Genomic DNA, 20181 nt, shown 5'->3' with positions numbered 1-20181 from the left:
TTTACTGAGTACCTTCTACAAAGATCAATAATGAAGGCATTCAAAGGGGATCTCAGTAAATTCACTCATCTGCCTCTGAAGGCAGCTTACTATAACTGACAGGTGTTCCAAAACAAATTGAGATGTATTTTTCCTGATGCTTATCTTGAAAATCGCTTTACAATACTGAACGTTATTAACGTGCCCTCTAATTTAATTGCACAGTAATTAGATCTGTGAATGAGATGATCTTTGAAAGTTCAGACTTTTCAACGAAGTTGAAACTCACACAGAAAGTAAGGGTAGGAACGCAGGCTAACCAAGGCACTGTACTGCTTGCCTTCCAGTTCACTGTAGTCCTTCCGACAGATTAACATAATTAAGGATGATTAAGAAAAAGGGTTTATCCAGGACAAACATAAATGCTCTTGACACTATAGTTACAACCTTCTATTTTCAAGAAGTTTAACTTCTGTAGTGTATTTCATATTAATTGGATTAGAGACAAGAATAGTAATGGTTATAACCTAAATCAGGTATTGGGGCAGTATCCATATAATTCATGAAGCTATTACCTCAAAATTAAAAAGTATTTTGTTTAGAGAGCCAATATTGCACATACACAATAGCAGCTTGAAGTTTACTCTGCTCTATGCTTTAAGTTTAGGATTGAGCTTTATTAAGAAATTTATATAATCTCTCTCAGATGATTTGATAGACTTTTCTCAATGCTACCTACAAAAAACCACTAAAAATACGGAAAAAAATTAAACACTACTTACATTAATATTAGACACAGGACAATCCTTTTTGGCAAGTTTAAAGGCAAAGGAAGATACTTGAAAGATATCAGGCCTCTGTTCTTGATCTGGTTCAAGCATGTATCCTGCAAAAATGGATAAAACCAAATTATCACTGTTGGATATCAAAAAGCCTGTTGAGACAGCATGCCACCAACAAGAAGAAATTCAGCAGCTCTGCCAAATGAGCTTACCTCAGAATGAGTTATTTCTATTGTTTGTTTGGGGCTTTGGTGTTTCTCTTTTTCCCCCAATTCTTTTTTGTCAAGTTAAATTGTTTCTAGGGTCAAATACAATTGGAGGACATGTACGCTGTTTCATATTTTGACACTCAGTTGTAGAAAGGGTAGCTAAACTGAGACAGCAATTAATAACTTCAGAGAGAGACAACATAAACCCAACTCATAGTATTAGAATCTACGGTTAACACAAAATTCACTGTAGCTAACAAGTTTCACAGATATATCTAAGTACATCAGGCTATGGTTCTACATCATCTTTTACCTTGCAGGTTTAGTTGGCTATTCACACTTTTGTATATTAAAGAAAATATAGTTCCATGGATAGAAGGGCTTTCTTCTGACAAGATACTAGAATTTGACGCCCCCTTCAAACATTAGCTTCCCAAATGAGAATATTTGGTGGTTTTCAATAAAAGCTACTTTATACTGTTTACAATATGATATATAGAGTACATAATCAGAAGTCTTGCCTAAATGACTGCAGAATCTAAATAAACAGTGAAAAATATCTTTTAAACAAGCTAAGCCTCTAAAAATATGTTCAGCTACAAAGGAAATAGGCAACACATAAAACTTCTCAGTTTTGATGAGAAAGTTGTGCTGCATTTCCAGAACTGTCCAGTAGTACAACCAACCTCAAACAAGATCTTGTAAAAAGTTTTGAAGTAATTTATTTTTCAAAAAAAAAATTTTAAGACAGATCTTAGAATTTTATTCAAAGGCATTACTTCATAGCCAATATAGTGCACAGCAAGTTTTCCTTTTAATGGATTTTACAAAATAGAGCAGATTTAAACACGCAGTGACAGCGCCATTAAGTGGAAACAGAACATTTATGAAGTGACTCCTGCCACTTGATTCTGACATGTTAGATCTATGAGGTGGAGAATGTTTAGCTTCTCACTCCCCACACCCCACCTTGTAAAAGAACTTAGATGAAGCCAGAAGACCCTGAAATACCTTTTATGACCAACTGGAGCTTTTTTTGGCTTCCATTCCAAATGGAAAGAAGGGAAGCTTACATTATCAGATTCTTCCCCACCCACACATATTTCATGCCAGTAATGCTCATCTTGGCACAGCGGTTCATTGAATCTTAATAAATCAGCATTCATACTTACAAAGAGACAGGACTAAAACCTGTACTCTTCTAAATGTAGCACTGTGACACAGCGAAGAGTATTTAATCACTTCAGAATTAATCTCATTTTGTTAGTTAAGTATGTGCAGAAGATAAATGCTTACTGTGGTAACTGCTATTTCTCAGTTAGGAATGTGTGCTCAAAAAAGTGGTTTGGACTTGTTATTTCCCATTCTACAGAAGCATAAAGTATGTGGTCAACACATTCATAACAAAAGTTATATGAGCTCCTATTCAAACTTCCTGAATTTTTCACATTCTGTGTCATACTCTTTCAAGTTAACCTGCTCAAAGTTGAAAACAAAGACAACTGGAAATACTCATTATTACTGTAAATATTAGATTATGTATCTCTGTACCTAGATAACAGATTAATTGCTAGCCTCAGAGCTTGGTGTTCTCCAAAATTTTTGTTCATACCCTGTGCTTTCAAAATTTTGCCAGAGTTCATGTCCAACACTTTGGGTTTAACAAACTTGACCAGATTTTTGTTCTGTTATTAAACATGAAACTACTATCAAATTCTCCCTAGTGCAATTTATCTCAGTACATTTATGTTTCAACACTAAACCCACATTTCAAATTCATCTAAGCACAACTGCCCAACTTGGATAGAAAATACTATTAACGGTCTGACATTTCATAGAAAATATACACTGAAGAGCAAAAAGGAATTATGAATAAATTAAGAGCTACTCTTTCCATTCCCCTTAACCCTTTGTGGGGTGCCACCTAAGAAGGAAAAAAAAAAAAAAAAAAAAGAAATAAAAATCATCCATGCCTCCCAAAGAAACGAAGAGGTTCTTTTAACTTCAGTAAAGCTCTTCTGAGATACAATTTAATCTGGCAGGTCTTGGCAGTGTTTCATTCCACTTCAATTCTGAAGTTATCAACTCATCCATTAAATGCCCAGAATACAGTAGGTGATTTTAACACATCACCTGTCCAGGAGAAAGACTTGTTTGTACTTCATTAACCTGGCTCACTTCTAGAACCATTTCAAAGAAGTTTCCTCTAGGTTTCTGAAATTCCTCCTTGGGCTGGCACCTCAGTTCCATACCCTGTGGCGGCAGCCCTCCCCTGAGCAAAGAGACAAGTGAGCCTCCTTCCAAGGCCAAGTGCAGGAGCTACAAGACAGATGGTAGCCAGGAACAACTCCAACTGTTCACTCAAGAACCCAGACAGTCTGCACCACCCATCCAAGTCACTCGCCTACACTAGCAGGATCTTCCGTGTTTTGAGTTATGAGGCAAAAGATTTGCCTTGCTGCCCACATACTTACTTATCAAACAGTGTATACTATGAGAGTATCGGGAATTGTCTGGAATGGTAAAGCTTCCATCGCAAATAGCAACTTGACTTTCTCCAAAGGGAAGTGAAAAGAAACAAAGTTTATACAGCAAGCAGCCAAGTGCCTGCAAAAAACAAATACAGGCACCGTAAAAGGATGAGAGTAAGCATTTTACACAATAAAGCAGCACCAACAAGAAACAAATTGCATCCTAGCTACAGCTGATGCTTACACTGTTATGTAGAAGCTGCATTATGAAACACTGTGTGGATGTGACAAGCTGATATATAAAGCAGCTCGAAAAAGTCTTTCTTTCACTGACTCCTATGTTAGGCAACAAACTACCAAAATTAGAGCATAACCAAGGGCTGCATTCACATCGTTGTATCACCCAGTGATACCACTGGCATTTATGCTGAATTTAGTCTTTATTTACTTCACTGCATATCACCTAATAAAAACACCCTTCCTCATCATGCGGCCAACAGGTTTCCACAAGAAATCACTGGTGACTATCAAGGAGCAACCTGAACTGACAAAAAGGAATTCTATCCCCCTTAACTCAAAACGATCACCACACATGGCATTAATTTTATTTACAGAAGATGCAGTTACCAAAGATACCTCTACTATATTCTGCATTGCACCGCTACATGATATATATCACTTTCAAATAGTTAATTTTTCAGTTAGTCATTGCTGTTTTTAACTCCCCCCCCCCCCCCCCCAACTTTTACATTAGTTCCATAGTTCATAGTGCCTGATTTTTTTGCTTACCCAGATATCTGCCTTGGTAGTAATTGGTTTTCCTCCATAAAGATTGATCATTTCAGGAGCTCTGTATGATAGTGTTGTATACCTAGCAGTATATAATTAAAAGGGGACAGAGATGAAAAGTGTGCCTCAGAACTGAAAGCGTGTTTTCCTGCACCTGCCATCCACACACCATTCACACCCAAGTTTCAGACATGTGCACAGAATTGTCTTATGCAATGCAAATCATTTATTGCTTTTGCAGCACAGAGAATATCTGCAGTAGCAACAAAAAAAATATCATACATAAGTATTAAGGTCGCTAAAATTTGCTTTTCATGTTATTTACCCAGCATACATACTTTTGCAAGAATCCCTTTGCTTAAATACTGCAATAACCAGTCATTTAAAAGATGTAATGTAGAAGCATTACGAGAGCATTCCCCATCACATATTGAAAAATACAGAAAGCAGACTTCAAAAAACTAACATCCCAAAATAATTACTAAACTGGTAGTCAAAAGTATTTTTCAGAGCTGGAAAACAAAAACTGTATCACTGTAGAACTTGATAACAAGTAGTCTGTATTTATTCCTCTGCAGTAGTTAGTCTGAAGGGGCAAAACCAACCAAACTAAGATATGTTTTCAAGACCGTGCCTGTGATAAAAGCTAAAATATTTTTCTGATCAGTGTTAGGGGAATGAACATGGACTTTAAGTAAGATGCTACATAAACCCATTCCAATGCTTATTTACATCAGTTCTTTCTCTCACACCATTAGTTGTATTAAAATAGCACCAACGTAAAATATCAAACTCCTAAAACGATCAGTAGTCAAACATATGTTTCTGAATAATTTCATTTCAAAACAGCATGCTTTTTCCCAACAGTTTTATTCTTAAGAGTGTTAATTTTGCAAAAGATCTGTGAATAAATGGATGAAATTTGCGTTACCAAGCAGTTTCACTGTTCTACTATATTTATGTCAACGTTCATTCAAATTCAACCATTAAGCTCAATTAATATTAATAAGACACATGCACACTGCACAATAATACACGGAGTTTCCTAGCAGCACGATCATGGCATATGATAGGCCACTTAAAGGCGAACTTACTTTTTAATTTCTTCTTCAACCACATTAACACCATCTTTTTGGGGATTCAGATATTTGTTAGTGGCACTGCCGAAATCACAGAGAACATAGTTCCCACTATCGTTTAACAATACGTTCTCCACCTCAAAAGGAAATCAACACACAGAAACATTAGATGAAAATAATAGCATTTACTTCCAAGTTAACTGTTACTATTTATTCTCACACACCAACAGTACAGTTAATCAGAAAAATCAGCTGATAAGTGTTGGCATTAGCACTAAGTGATGTCTTATGGTTTAGTCTCTCTGTTTACAGCTCCACCAACAGCAAGTTCTTCCCTAGCTAGAAGTCAGCCTTACTGAAATATTTCCTGTATCTCAACCCTTTTTAAGTAGACCGTCGATTAACGTAGATGTTCCTTTCTATTAAGTTCATACCTTTAGATCCCGGTGAACTATAGGTGTTTTGCACTGATGCAACCGGGCAACAGCTTCACAGATATCGCAAAATATCCTCATTACTTCTGACTCAGTAAAGCCTGTCTGTAGACGCTGATTCATCTGATTCACAACTTGCCCAGCTAAAGAAACAGCAAGATAATTACTTTTTTTTTTAATAGTTTCTATCCTGTACAAAAAACTGACTTATATGCAAGAAGTCCACAAACAAGATGCAAAAAAGTCTTCCACAGGTGTTGTATTTAAATAAAATCAACCTGGTTTTCCAAATGTGTACTCTTGAATCATAATAGACAGAAAAATTATTGTCTCTAAGAAAAAAAAAGTCCCTACAACTGAAACCCCTTTGGGACAAACTGTCACAAACACAAAGAAGCATCCATCACACGTCACCTCAAAAGCATCTCTTCTGTTTAGATCCATAGCCAAAACCCTGTCAGCCAACCAAGTACAATTTAATTCGTATTCTAGACACTGTCTCTCTGTCTTTCTGGGAGACAAAGTAGGGGGAGGAGGGTTGGAAAAAGGGAAAGAGACCTCTGAATCCACCTTTTGAGAAAGATCTCACTTAAGCTCTTCATAGGTTTCTTTCTAAGGTCAGGAATCATCATTTCCCTATTTCTTGAAGTAATTTTACCAGATAATGCTAGGTTCTTCCTACCAGAATGCTTGCTTAACACTAAGAGATGAAGAAATACCCAATATCTACAGGGCTTTGGTGAGCATTCCATCAAAACAAGGATGCTTTGAAAAGAAGTTTAACACTGTCAAGTCATCTGACATTTGACACCCACACGGCTATTGACCATTATAATTAAGGAAAGAGTGCTACCAACAGGGAGTCAGAAGCAAGTTCCCAGAAGTGTACAGAAATTCACCCGTACAAACAGCATCCGGGGCCAAAAATGTGGCCATTAGTTTTAAAGTTATCTCCTTATTCCCTTCCCCAAAACATACATCAAGATAGTCTTCAGGTCCTTATGGCACAGGTTGCACAAGCTGTAATGTTTACTGCTTCTACTGCATATAAAACCAGTGTAAACCTCCACTGAAATTAGTCTTCAAGCACTACGGACGATGGGGTCCATTTTCTTTCTAGTCTAGAAATATTTACTTTGTACTTGCAGCATTTATTCTAACATTGTCTATCTGGGTTAACCACCATCTCATCCTATGAGGTCAGTGCCTAGGTACCCTAAATTTTTATAAACTTCAGCAGTTAAAACTCAATGGCAAATTTATTCCAATGCATATTGGCAAAGAAAAAAAGTCATCTAGAAACTAGCTGGTTTTACATATTGTTTGAAATAAAGTGATAAAGCGGGACCACGGCATTATTGCTATTATTTATTTATTTTGCCAACATTTTCAACACTAGATATGGCACGCTCATTTAAAACAAATCACCTGCCAGATAAGAGTAAAGCATCTTTAATAGTTATCTATAACAAAAATATCAGAGGGAGAACAGCAGTGAAAAGCTTGCCAATCTTTCCTAACAAATTATATTCTAGCAACATGCTGATTAGCACAAACAGCAGAACAGAATAACTTCACTTTATACTTATAGAAATAGTTTCCCCGTTCTTAATCATACTTAATTACAAAGCCACCATTAGAAAGTCAGTGAAACTGACCTTTACATTCTCTCCATGTTCAACAGCTCAGGGCTTAAGTAACAATGCAAACAGAAAAGCAAAAAAAAAAAAAAAAAACCTAACTGGATTCCAGCTGTAAGCTATCTATGTTAACCTTTTACATTAAGGAAACAATTTTAAGTAAAAATCCCAACTGATCGATACAAAAATTTTCCCTGAATTTACTCTGAAAACCTAAGAGTTGATTCTTACCTCGACAGTACTCCATGAGAATGAGCACCTCCCAAACATTATCACTTATAGTGTTAACAGCACAATCCAAATAGCTCACAATGTTCTTGTGCCCAGATAACTCTTTCTGAAAAAGAAAATGTACATTGCACTTCAGCATAGAAAAATGTAAACCAAAGACAGTACAAGTTTTCAGAGAATCATTTATGATATCAAGTTAAGTCTGCCCCTGACCCACTTCCACTACTTTTAAGAAAGTACCAGCAAACACAGAACATAAGCTTATTGCTGCCAGCAATGTGAGAGCAACTGCTTGATATCCAACACAATGCAACTACTAATCAGAAAAGAACATTTTCATGCTTGTTGGACAGTGCAAACACATCTGAACTGTTGCATTCTAAAACAATGCTGTGAAGTAGTAATAGCTAGAGCCTTTATATATAGGAAATAAAGAAGAATCAAGCTACTCATGTCCATCCTAACATAAATTGAAAAATTGTCTCAGTTATTCAAAAAAGTAGCTGGGAAAAAGCCACAACTGCTATAATAGAAGTGTTTGTACATAAGAAACTGAAGATATTCCCAAGGGAAAAAAAAAAAAGTTTTAAGCAGTTTTAAGACCAATTTTACATGCAGAATTAAGCTATGATTATTCCACATCAAACCATACATGTGTTCTTATCTGTGCTTCAGAGTTTCTACCTACTAAATAACTTAAAGTTCGCATAAACGTACCTTTTATATCAGATAATGAAATAGGTGCTGGAATGATTAGAATACATGTAAGCTAGAAGTGTATGAAGATAAACAGTTGTCATAGTATCTGCTGGAAAGCAATGTAACATTTTCTCTTGCCCTGTCAGCAACCAATTATTTTTTTCTTAATTATTGTTTTTTTAAATCTGTCAAGTCGTCAAACTCAACTGTGTCTGACTACACCTTCTAGTTTCTCCTTATTTGCTAGTTATCTGCTGAAAAACAATAGGAACTATGATGATGTAGGAGAGTTCAGCTACACACATATGAGCTAACTCAATACCGGACTACAACTTCAAGAAGGTGCTTATGCCTACTCAAGACGATAATACTCGTGGAAGTCATAAGCAGTATTATTCAGCTAACAGCTGTGGCACAGAGGCCTGGAGAATTTAAGTTACCGCTGCAGAACTGGAAGAAATTACTTTCACTTGGGAATCAAATGTACTGACCAAATTGATCATGGTACAAAATACGTTCCTTGTAATTGCTTTACAAGTTAATCATGCATCAACCCTAAACTCAGCATTAGTTTCCGAAACTAACAGTGCAAAATTAGAACTGCAAGGTCAAAAGAAAGTTGTCACTGAAGAGGTATTTGGTGTACATACATTACAAATTAATAAATTCTGTAGTTATAAATAATGGGCTTCTTACCATAATTGTAATCTCTCTCTTGCATATGTTGAGATCCAGCACATTATTAACATACATTCGTTTCAGTGCACAACGTATCCCACCATGGGTACGTACCAGAAACACAGTTGAAAAGCCACCTGGAAAAAACAATTACAAGCAAATGAAGCTATTTGAGTTTCTGTTATTCCTCTAGCCAACATCACTACATGCTAAAAAAAACCATTAAGAAAGTCTATGGCAGTCCCTGCTTGCGCAGTCCTGGACACTTGAAAAGTTAACATTTGGCAACCTCAGTCCATTTGACATAGGTGAAGTAATCCTGACAACATAAGGATCTTACTATTTTGTTACAACATTAAACACAACTATTTTAAAAGCATTTTCACATTCAAATAATTTTAGAAAGCCTCGTGTGAATTGTCTATTTGGTTATCAACCCTGAAGTACTTTCAGAGTCACCCAGAAATCTAAACAAAGTGACAGTATTCTCCATATTTTCTTAATTTCTAAATCCCTCAATATTTATAAAGGTTAACACTAATTTGCTAAATCTACATTTTAAAACATAAGGATTAAAATATTCAGAAAAGAGAAAGGCTTGAGAGATACTGAAGTAGTCATGGAACTTTTCATGATAGCCTTCAGACAAGTAGAACCTCCCGGCAATCACAGACGGAGCAAGAAATCAGCTCTGAAGTACAGATTTTATTTAAACCCATACTAAATACACAGTTAAGAATGAAACATTTTCCCACAGCTAGTCCCATCAGGAGCATTCCTCATCCAACAGTGGCATGAACTGTGAGCCATATACTGAAGCCCACCTCCCAGCTCCCCAGTACGAGGTTTTTCCTTTTCTCTTCACTCGTAGAGAAGAACCATGCGGACTGAAATTATACACAGAAGTGAGGTCAAACTTCCAAACACTCAGGCAAACACAACACACTCCTCTTATCTATCCTCTGTTAGTCTTAACTCCTGCTCAAGGTCTCAAGCTGATTACATTAGCATCACCTCAAGGTTCACACACACAGCTTTCCCACAGTTTTAGGAAATCTGCCTCACAGAAGAGCTTATGTAAATCCATACCTTCCTTAACTGACTGCTGTCTGATGGTAAGCCAGCTATTGCCATGGGAACTTTAAACTAGTGCAAACACTCAGGTATACAGTCAGGACAAATATGTAAATTAGAATGATTAACTACTCTGATAATCAGGCAGCCAAATGTAACACACGCGTTTCATGTTTCCTGATACAATCTGCAAGCAGGCTTCTTAAGTATAATGCACCTCATTTGATATGAGTCTCATGTGCTTGAACAAATGTGCACGTAATAGTTTACAACTGAAGAAGCTAAGTTTTATTATGAAATTTTCTTGAAGATTAAATATCTATTATTTTTTAACTTAATTGCTCATTTAGCCAAATGAGATGTCAAAACAGAATTACTGCCAATTTTAATACAACAGCCTAAATTCTGCAAAATTATTATACTTCACCTAGTTTACATAGGGGCCATCCCAAAACATTAACAGGACAGCCACTTTTAAGTTACTCAAGTTCTGATGCCAAACTCCAACTGAGACTGAAATGATCCTATAAGGCTCCCCTAATACCAGCCTGTGGAATTATGTTAAGAGTGATGTGCAGACCTTCATTAGTGGAAGACTGGTTTTGTACTATCCTTCCAATAAAAAGAGACCTCTCTTTTAAGCACCAGTACTTGACCAAAAATATAAAGCAGTACTCAGGTGAGGCACAAAAGTAACAATCAGAAGACAAAAACAACTTCCTGGCTTTTTAACCAGTTTTATAGCCTTAAAATTCTCTATGACTACCAAGAGAACAGGAACAAAATGCTGGATTTCAGGTTTCCCTGACAATTGCTTTTATGTAACCAGAGCAGACATGACTGGGTAAAAAAAATCGGTAGAAAGTACCGAAAAAAATCGAAATGCTCAGACAACTGTTCTTCTTGCCATTAGGTGGCAATATTAACCAATACTGGAACCCTGAAAGAGCCACAAAAACAGACCTATTCCCCATTTTGACAGTAAGTAGGTATGTGACCTTGAATGGTTTTCCACCAGCAAATATCACCACTATAAATATCCTTTCATCAAAGATCCAAGTGGCCTAACTCTGAAGAAAACTTGAATAAGTATATTAATTTTTACAGGAAAATTAAATAGTCACTAATGTTCTGGGAATCTTTATCCAGCAAAACCCCGAATCAGTAAGCTTTAAACCTTTTAACCTGTTTCCAATGTTAAACTTCTCACTGAAAGCACCGAAACAAGCAATAATCAGTGCTGTAAATATTCACAAAAAGTCTTATTAAACACTGCTATCCAGGGGCAGGGGAAGGAGGTGAGTACCTACATGGCCTCATCCTATACAGAAACACAACCAGAAATAAGAGATTGCAGACCGAACAGAACTACACTTCCACATGTCCATCAGCACAGGAGCTGGTATTTCACCAATATTTGCAGAAGATGAAAAAAATCATTATCTGCACTCAGTTTTCCATAACACAATGCATCACAAAAAGCTTAAAACAAAACTGTCATAAGATATAGCACAGAAAAAGATGCCAAGGAAGTTCCAGATGTTAAGCCACCACCTTCCCTACATATTTCCATTCCTTACCACCCATCACAACAATTCCAGTTGCTTTCTTAAATTCCTGATATAGACAAGTCACAACTCCCCCAGAGCATCCCACAAGCACCTCCCCATCTTCCCATGGACAAGAACTGCTGCAGTTGGGGCCCACGGGTACGCAGGCACTGAATGACTAGCATGTATTCTTCACCTACTGCGCAACAGGCAACAACTTTGCCAACTTGGGAGGCCTTTCCATCAAAAAAGCAACATATCTTTGGGTGGTATTACTTATGAAAGCACCAAAATTTACAGCACCTTCGTTTATAAACTGACAGAAAGGGCATAGCAACCAAATATAATAACTTAAACTGCACATGTGCTCAGGCTGTCAACAGGTTTAACAAAACAATTCTATGAACTTTATTGCCCTTAGGCATTTCAGTATTTCAGTGTAGCAAGCCATTTAGCCTACTTATCACTAAATAATTTAAATATCACCTAAAAATTGCCACTAACTTATTCAAAACAACAGTACCTAAGGCTACCAGGCATAGGCAGAAAGCATAATGCCACAATTCTACTTTGTCTCCTTTGTTCCACATTGTCAAGAACCAATTCAAATGTAAACTGAAAGGCCACAGAAAAAGCAATTAAGGAAACCATAGCACCCATAACAGTCAGGACTCCAAACCTGAATATGGGACTGACCACAGTTCTGAAGAGACTCACATGCAAAGCAAAGGCACCAAAAAAAAGTATCTTTTTGCATGATGACAGCAGCACTGCATTTAGCCAGCTTGTGTTGGCCCACATGAACTTTTCAAGAACATCCTGCAGCCTTGCTGCTAAGCATGAATCTATGAGGCACCACATCTGTGGGCCTCACAACCACGACTTGCCTCTGTTACTCTGAGACCTTGCCGCAGAGGGCCAGCAAGATGCTATTTTCCCCTCAAAATATACACATCCTGTTCATTGTGTGCTGTACTATTAGAAGCAAGTTATCTCTATCCCCTTTTCCAGATTTGAGACTTTGTAGTGGTTTTGGCTGGGATAGAGTTGAATGTCTTCACAGTAGTTTGCACGGGGCTATGTTTTGGATTTGTTCTGGAAATAGCATTGATAACACACTGATGTTTTAGTTACTGCTGAACAGTGTTTATACAGCCCCAAGGTCTTGCCTGCTCCTCACACTGCTCTGCCAGCCAGCAGCCTGGGGGGTGCACAGAAAGCTGGGAGGGGACACCACAGGGACAGCTGACCCCAGCTGACCAAAGGGACATCATGATGCTTCAGCAATAGAATCTGGGGGAACAGGAAGGGGCAAGACATTGGGAGTGATTGCATTTGTCTTTCCAAGTCAGTTACACATGATAGAGACCTGTTTTCCTGGAGATGGGCTTCCCCTGCTGCCAAGGGGAAGTAACCAATTAAATTCCTATCTTGTTTTGCTTGTATGCTTTTGCTTTACCTGCTAAACTGCCTTTATTTCCACCCACAAGTTATTTCACTTTTGTCCTTTCAATTCTCTCCCTCATCGCACCGGAGGTGAGCGAGCAAGCGGCTGCGTGGGGCTTAGCTGCCATCCAGGGTTAAACCACAAGAGACTTGCAGGAGCTGAATCTAGTGTCCTTTTTATTTCCATTGAACTAATCCAAGACTTAAGTACAAAAAAGTTACACAGGACAGTAACATTGCACAAGTCACTTCTCAAAATACTTTCTAAAAAGCCTTTCTATAGCATCTACAATTATGTAAATCAGTAGATATTTAGCAGAATTAAAACCCCAAAGCTGTGACAGATAAAGTCATTACAAAGCTCTGCAAGTTTAAATTCACACCTCTTCCTTATCTTGTACAGTCATTTATTTCAACTTAACTATCTACTTTTGGGATCTTATTAACAAGCTAACTAGTAACATTTTGGGGATTGGGGGGGGGGGGGGGGGGGAAGAAAAGTTGGGAGTGTTTGATTAAATTCTACATCAGTCTCATTTTCTACTCTTTTTTCCTATGCATATTTCATGACCTTGAAAAATTTCACAGGCCTCAATATTCTATTTATGCTTTACCACGTTACATTCCTGCAACTCCAACCAGAAAACAGCATAGCTGCGAGATTTCAAAATATCCTATTTGCTTACTCAGGTAGAACAAAATAAGGCTTAAGAGTCTTCCAGTAGCTTTACCATCTTTCAGACTGCTGACAACCGTCTTGGGAAGACAGGCTAGCATAATATCAACAGAGTTGATATCTGCCTGGATCATTTCATACACATCTGCACTGTTACTTCTAGAGCCAAAAGTCACCCAGATGTCTCAATTATCTTTCAAAATCAGGCTGATGTGCAGCCAGAAACGCCCTCCTTCAGAAGTTACACACCTCCTGAAAACACATAGCCTTCTGAGCACTACCCTTGGCAAGCCCAATGCACAAGCATGAAACATTTTATTGACTATGAGCCCACTCAGAGTACAGAGTAAGACCAGTCCCTCTCAAAGTAGTAGCGTGAATGCCCTGCAGATAGGCTCCAAGCAATATAAAGAAGTAAAAACTTTCTTGCAAGTCCATAATGAAGGACAGAAGTAAGGCATCATTAAATGCTTCAAGTGCATGCTATTTGCTAAAGAAAAGAGAAACAACTCTGACCTCTATAGCTTTACGAGCTATCAAGACATCAAAGAAACCCATGTCCAAAAGAACAGGACACTTATGAATAAAACCAGGAAAGAATAGTCCTTCTTCAGAAGAAAAACATGACCTCAATACCCACACTCACTTGCATATGTATAGAGCACTGGGAAAGGCCCTTTTTCAGTAAGTGTCACACACTGCACTAATGTGCTATTTTACCAGGAATTCTAAGTAAACTCCTTTCTGCCACAGTTGCAGATGAACCCATGTCAAGAGCTACTTCTTGCAGCTCAGCTTTGACCGCATCTTCACATAGTATATAATAAACAGTGTATTTATGGAGCTCAGAGAGTACTTCTGTGATCCCAATACACTGCTATTGTGCCACACAGACCCCTCTTCCATCCCACTGCTCCATGTCTTCTCTTGTGGTGTAGTGGTACAACACCCATAACTCCCTATGTTCATTGCCACCCTATTAGCATAATTACTGGGAACTTCTTGAAATTATCAGAAACTCCCTCCTTCCCGCAATGAAGGAAGTTCTTTCTGTCTTCTGTTAGTCAGTATGGATGTTGTATTGCAGGCAAATTTCTGGGAGCAACAGACTAAGATCATACACAATACCTCAGCTTTGTGTGGAGAACACTATCTAGTTCTTCAAGCTAACAAGATTTATATCTATCTATAACAGATAAACCTTTAAAAAAGCACAAACATTTGAAGATTTTTTGATCAGACTCCAAACACCATATGATTCTTGAGAAGCCATATATTAACAGAAACTTACGATGCAGTTTTCAAGCCTGATGAATTTTTCCTCAAGCACTCAGTTTTTGTCAAAACCACCAGAGCAAGGAAGCCACTGACCACGATTCTGCCTCTCCATTCCTGAAGCACCTCTGCATGAGAAGGTGATGGGGCTTCCCATTAATACAGTTATCCAGCACTGCAACATGAATTCTTCCAATACCTGGTATATACCTCATGCTCTATGCTAGGCTTCCAGAGCACGGAACACCCTGGCTGCAAGGCTGCCCGCCAAAGCCCTTAATGCCTGGGCATGCTCCCTGGCTGGAAAGCACTGCAAAGCAGCCTTCCTGCTGAAAAAAGGCAGCATCAAATGACAGTAATCAAACATATATACATCTACATTTTCATACATTTACATATACGACCTTGTGTGTGTACACATGTGTGTATATTTTTAGTAAAGCATATTCCACAAGTCTCAGTCATAAATACAAGGCTCTAAGACACAGCTCCATCTGGAAGAGCAGTTGACAGATGTTGCCTCCAAGCTCAAGAACTCAGCATTCCCAAAACCAAGAGCAAAAATAGCTCCCTACCTTCAAAATAATCCATTTCTACACACATGCATTTTGGAATTCAATATCTCTCCACTTTATTTTAAGTGTACAGACAACACATTCCAAGCGACATACCACTGTTGTTTTTCCCACTGCCCACACGAATTCCCACTGTGTACAAGTCTGAATATCAGGGATAGTTTAGACTAGAAGCACTGTTCTCTTCAAACCAGCATCTGCTCATAAGGCAGTGCTGTGAAAATCACATTGGTGAATCATGTACCAACAGGACATTACAGTACATCCCATAAAAAGCAGGTCTACTATGCATACCTCTAACTGCTAACTGGACTGCTAGCCCTGCTGATGAGCAGGCACTCACATTTTATTTCTCCACACACCAACTGCCATCCAACTTTGCAAAAAGCTTTGACATAAGCACCTGAGACAACTTGAAGCATCCAAGATACTTCAAGTTACTAAGGTTCTCTGAGAAAGATCAACTAAGGTCTGCTACAGATTTCTGTGAAAAATTGTCTTATTTTGTAACACCTATGCACCAGACAAGCCCAGGTGCCAAACGGGAAAAAAATTAATCTGGTGTTCTTAGTGGAAAGAAGAGATGCAGTTATGTTGAAGAAGAGCATACGAATGCCAAATGCACAAACCACTTTGGTTTTTAGCCATTTAAAATTAATTAGTTGATCAAGTATGCAGCCAGAACCAAGACCCAGACACCAGTGATGCAAATAGGTACTAGTATTTTTATCATGAAGCAGTAGAAAAACTTTAACCCCAAAGTTCACGTAGAGACTTCAACGTCAGCTACGCCTTCTCTTAACAAAAAAGATCCCAAAAGCTTGCTACACTACAAAAAAATAACTCTATGCAAATTTAAGTGCTAGACAACATACTGCAAGGAACAGCCCAGAAATTCCAGGAAATCCCCTCACATCAAAACAGGCAATAGCTAAGACAGACAAGGGGGTGGAATACAGAGGAACATTAAAAATATCAGTCCCAAATCGGCACCTTTTTCTTTTAAATGCCAATAAGTATTTCTCATAGTGGTGAAGTTACAACTCATCAATAAGCCTTAAACAGAATTTGTAGCCATCACCTCTGACGATGCTGTCATTCCCTCCTGGCCCATAAGGACCAGCAAGGAAGCCCAAAATAGTCAATGGACAGACATTTCTGCATGCTGATTAAAAAAAAATAAAAAGCATTTGATACGCACTGCAAGTTCTTAGGCACCCAAGACAAAACATTGAATTTCTTAGGGTAAAACTGATTCCTCCTTTACCCCATACTCCTGTTAGAAGAAATAAGAAAAAACTTCCTACATTTCAATACTAAATCAAGCTATCTGAGAATTAGTCACAACCACTGTACTACTTCCATATATTATATCAGCACCTGCTCTGGCTATTCACAGGAAAAAAAAAATCCAACACATTTACCTCTACAACTGTTTTTAACAGATTCTTCCATTTAGGTCGACCAATAACTTATCTTCTCTTAATAAAGAAGAGAGCACAGAACATGACTAGTAGATCACCAACAGTTCAAATAGTTGATCATGAATATCAAAATATTAACTTCTTTACATCTCCAGATTCTAAAATCGCGTTATAATGGAAAATGATGCTCTCAAGTGAATGGGTCCATTATCTATACTAACAGAAACGAAAAGCAGAAAACGGTGGTAAAATTGGGCAACAAGTCACAACCCACTGGTCTTCATTCACCAAGTCAACTCTAAGTTCTAGGGCTATGCTGTCATGTAGACACTTGTTACCAGAGTTATTAAAAACAGATGCTAAATATAACACAGAGGAAAGGGTACTATAGGGTTTTCTGAACAAAAAGAACGAGAGCTTTCTTCTCACAGAAACAGTACAAGTATTTATGTTTTAAGAGACTAATCCAGTCTGCTCTCTGCATCGGTGGGGACCAGGAAATGCTTCACCACAATGCAGAGTTCTCAGAGTTACCTTATGCAGTTTACTGTACAACTGTATAAAGGTAGTAGAACAATTTGTTTACAGGCACATCAGTAACAAAAGCAAAACAGCATTCAGTTCGGCATCTTCTAGTTCAATGTTCATGGAACCACCTTTCAGCTTGGGAACAACACTATCTTCTAACAACATGAGGATCTTTAAGTGATTTTTACTTTTGAGATGTACAGTAATGCAACCAACCCATTTATTTTCTTCAATTTCTTTCCTCCTTTGCAAAAGCACTTGTTGCATATCCTACTACACTTCAAACAAATATGCTTTCTCTTTATAGAGCAGGTCAGCATTTTTAACATGAGTTTCCTTTGTACAGATCTACAAAGTTGAGTTTTGTCGAGAACTGCTGCTGAGTTTCCCATCCACAGTGCATTCATTACAACACTCATAACTGCATCCTTAACTTGGCATTTTTACAATCTCCCTAGATGGCATACACAAGTTAAAATAAAAGGTAGAAGTTCAAGAAACACAATCCACATTTCCAAAGCCAAGAAACATTTGTCAAGAATAACAGCTGTTTGCATGAACAAGCAAGATGTTTCTTCACAAGACAGAGCTTCACATCACTGATGCTTCCCTGTACAAACAGTAAGATTCAAGAACAAACACCAACTCACACACCATAACCCTGCCAACCAACCTGAACACTGTATTGTTTCTGGTCTAGGTCAAGACTGTTGACTAAACATTTATATAAGGGATTATGCTATGTAATCTAGGCCAGGACAGTTAATTCAATTCCATTTCACTGTGCCACTAAATCTCTAGTCTCTGACAATTTAGTACACTAGACATAGTTACTCAAGATGTAACCAAGGTGATGCTTTTAGGCAGGATGTGCTTCCTGACCAACTTTACAGGAGAAAGCTTCTCAAATTGTTCAAGGTATTGGTAAAACACCTTTAACAAGCATCTGCTAGCACAGTTAAAAAAAAAAAATCCTCACAATAGAATAAAAGAAAAAAAGCCCCCAAACCTACACCAAAAAAAAAAAAAAAAAATTTGAACAGCAGTTGTATCCTCAACATGTGGAGAGATTTTTTCCCCCATCCCTCCCAGCTGTTTCTTCATCAAATTCAGCTCCATCTGTAGTTTACTCTGATCTGAAAGCAGAGGGAGTTTGAAAAGCAGGATGATGACATTATCTGTGAATATGGACTAGACAGGAAAATTAAGTTACTCATCCTACAACACTGAAGCTATGATCAATAGAATCCATGAATTCAATTAATTTTATAGATTGATTTCAACTCTTACTTGCTAAGCATTTTTCATGCACACAGTAGTTTCTTTAAAAAAAAAAAAAACAAAACCAACACTTTGTTTTTAACTGCAATATAATATACAAGTTTCAAAATACAGTTACGGAATGGTTAAATCCATGGGTACAGATACATTATATACCCAATATGGAGCCACTACAACTTCTTTGGAACTCCACTGTCATACTGAATGGTTACCATCCAATTAAAAAATAATAATAATTAAAAAAAAAACCAACACACACAACCACACTAACTCTTATTTGCTCTGTAGTTAGTCTTTCATCTTCCTTAAAATCACTATTTTAATTGTGATTTAAATATGCAGGCATAAGAATCCAAAACACAAAGTGAGAGAATGGATCTATAACCTCACACATGAATAGCTCACCCACCGAATACCACAAAGCTGCCATGGCACAGAAATGAGGCACAGCATAAGGTTCCCAGTTCCATCAAAATGGCTAGTTCTACGGCATCTTGGAGAAGTGCCACTTTTCGTTGCAACAGAAACAAGAGTCACCAGCCCATGCAGAGATAAACCAAGCAATTCATAATGCTAGAAGCATTTCAGACCATGGTAGACGTTGCAGGAAGATTCCCTGGTTTACTATTTTAAGGCAACATACACATATTTTATTTGCAAGATGAAACACCCATCTCTTCACTGTTATAAACAGTCTGTATAGTGTTACATCTTCACATCCAAGTGTAATCAACTCATCGATCATTTTTCATACACGAGCATGATCAAACCTGGATTAACTGACTGGAATTAGTTGTTAAGAATAACTGATATGAATATTTAAGGCGATCAGTATAAGGATTTTTATTATCTCACCTCATCTTCTTTAGCTGTCTGCAAATAATTGCCTATGTTTAAATTGTGAGCATACTGAAGGAGCAGATATAGACCTATCTGGCATATGTACAACAGGGGACCAATAAGCTTTCTTAAGAGTAAAATATCTGAGATTCAACCTGCTTATACCAATAAATAGAATTTTAAAATATTCTAAATAATAATATTTTATTGTCCCCTGCACTGGGGCAGGCAGTTCTCAAAGCACTATCTGGTACACGCTGAATGCATCTGAATACTTGAATTCACATACAAAGCATCTTGTTATTGAGTCTGCTATTCAAATTATTTTACATCACTTTTATGCTTGGGATTCATTTGGTAATAATACTTTCAAAGCATCACAGTGTGACACTTGAGTATTTAAAAGGAGACACTGAAGCTTCTAGACAGTGTAAGTGGCTTGATCATTTTAAACAAGCTATGCTGCAATAACAACAGGATTCTGAGTATCAGTGTCAGGATTATCAAAATCATTTACTACC

At 37.6% G+C, this 20181-nt stretch overlaps 1 protein-coding gene across 2 annotated transcripts in view; it reads right to left on the bottom strand.

The window, feature by feature from the left end:
• The window catches only part of BMP2K (BMP2 inducible kinase), a 62776-nt gene that overhangs the window by 30676 nt on the left and 11919 nt on the right, over positions 1 to 20181 (bottom strand). For both annotated transcript variants that reach the window (XM_042796479.1, XM_042796480.1), the window contains exons 2-8: positions 9010 to 9128; positions 7615 to 7720; positions 5744 to 5886; positions 5325 to 5446; positions 4231 to 4312; positions 3445 to 3577; positions 762 to 865 (exon numbers count right to left, since the gene is read on the bottom strand). In XM_042796479.1, the coding sequence (XP_042652413.1) occupies positions 762 to 865; positions 3445 to 3577; positions 4231 to 4312; positions 5325 to 5446; positions 5744 to 5886; positions 7615 to 7720; positions 9010 to 9128 (809 nt within the window). The remainder of the gene's footprint in view (positions 1 to 761; positions 866 to 3444; positions 3578 to 4230; positions 4313 to 5324; positions 5447 to 5743; positions 5887 to 7614; positions 7721 to 9009; positions 9129 to 20181) is intronic.

Source organism: Tyto alba, unplaced genomic scaffold (assembly GCF_018691265.1).
Source record: "Tyto alba isolate M040663 unplaced genomic scaffold, T.alba_DEE_v4.0 Super-Scaffold_23, whole genome shotgun sequence".
NCBI classification, from domain to species: domain Eukaryota; kingdom Metazoa; phylum Chordata; class Aves; order Strigiformes; family Tytonidae; genus Tyto; species Tyto alba.
The sequence above is the reverse complement of the archived record's forward strand: the minus strand, read 5'-3'. Positions and strand labels throughout refer to the sequence as shown.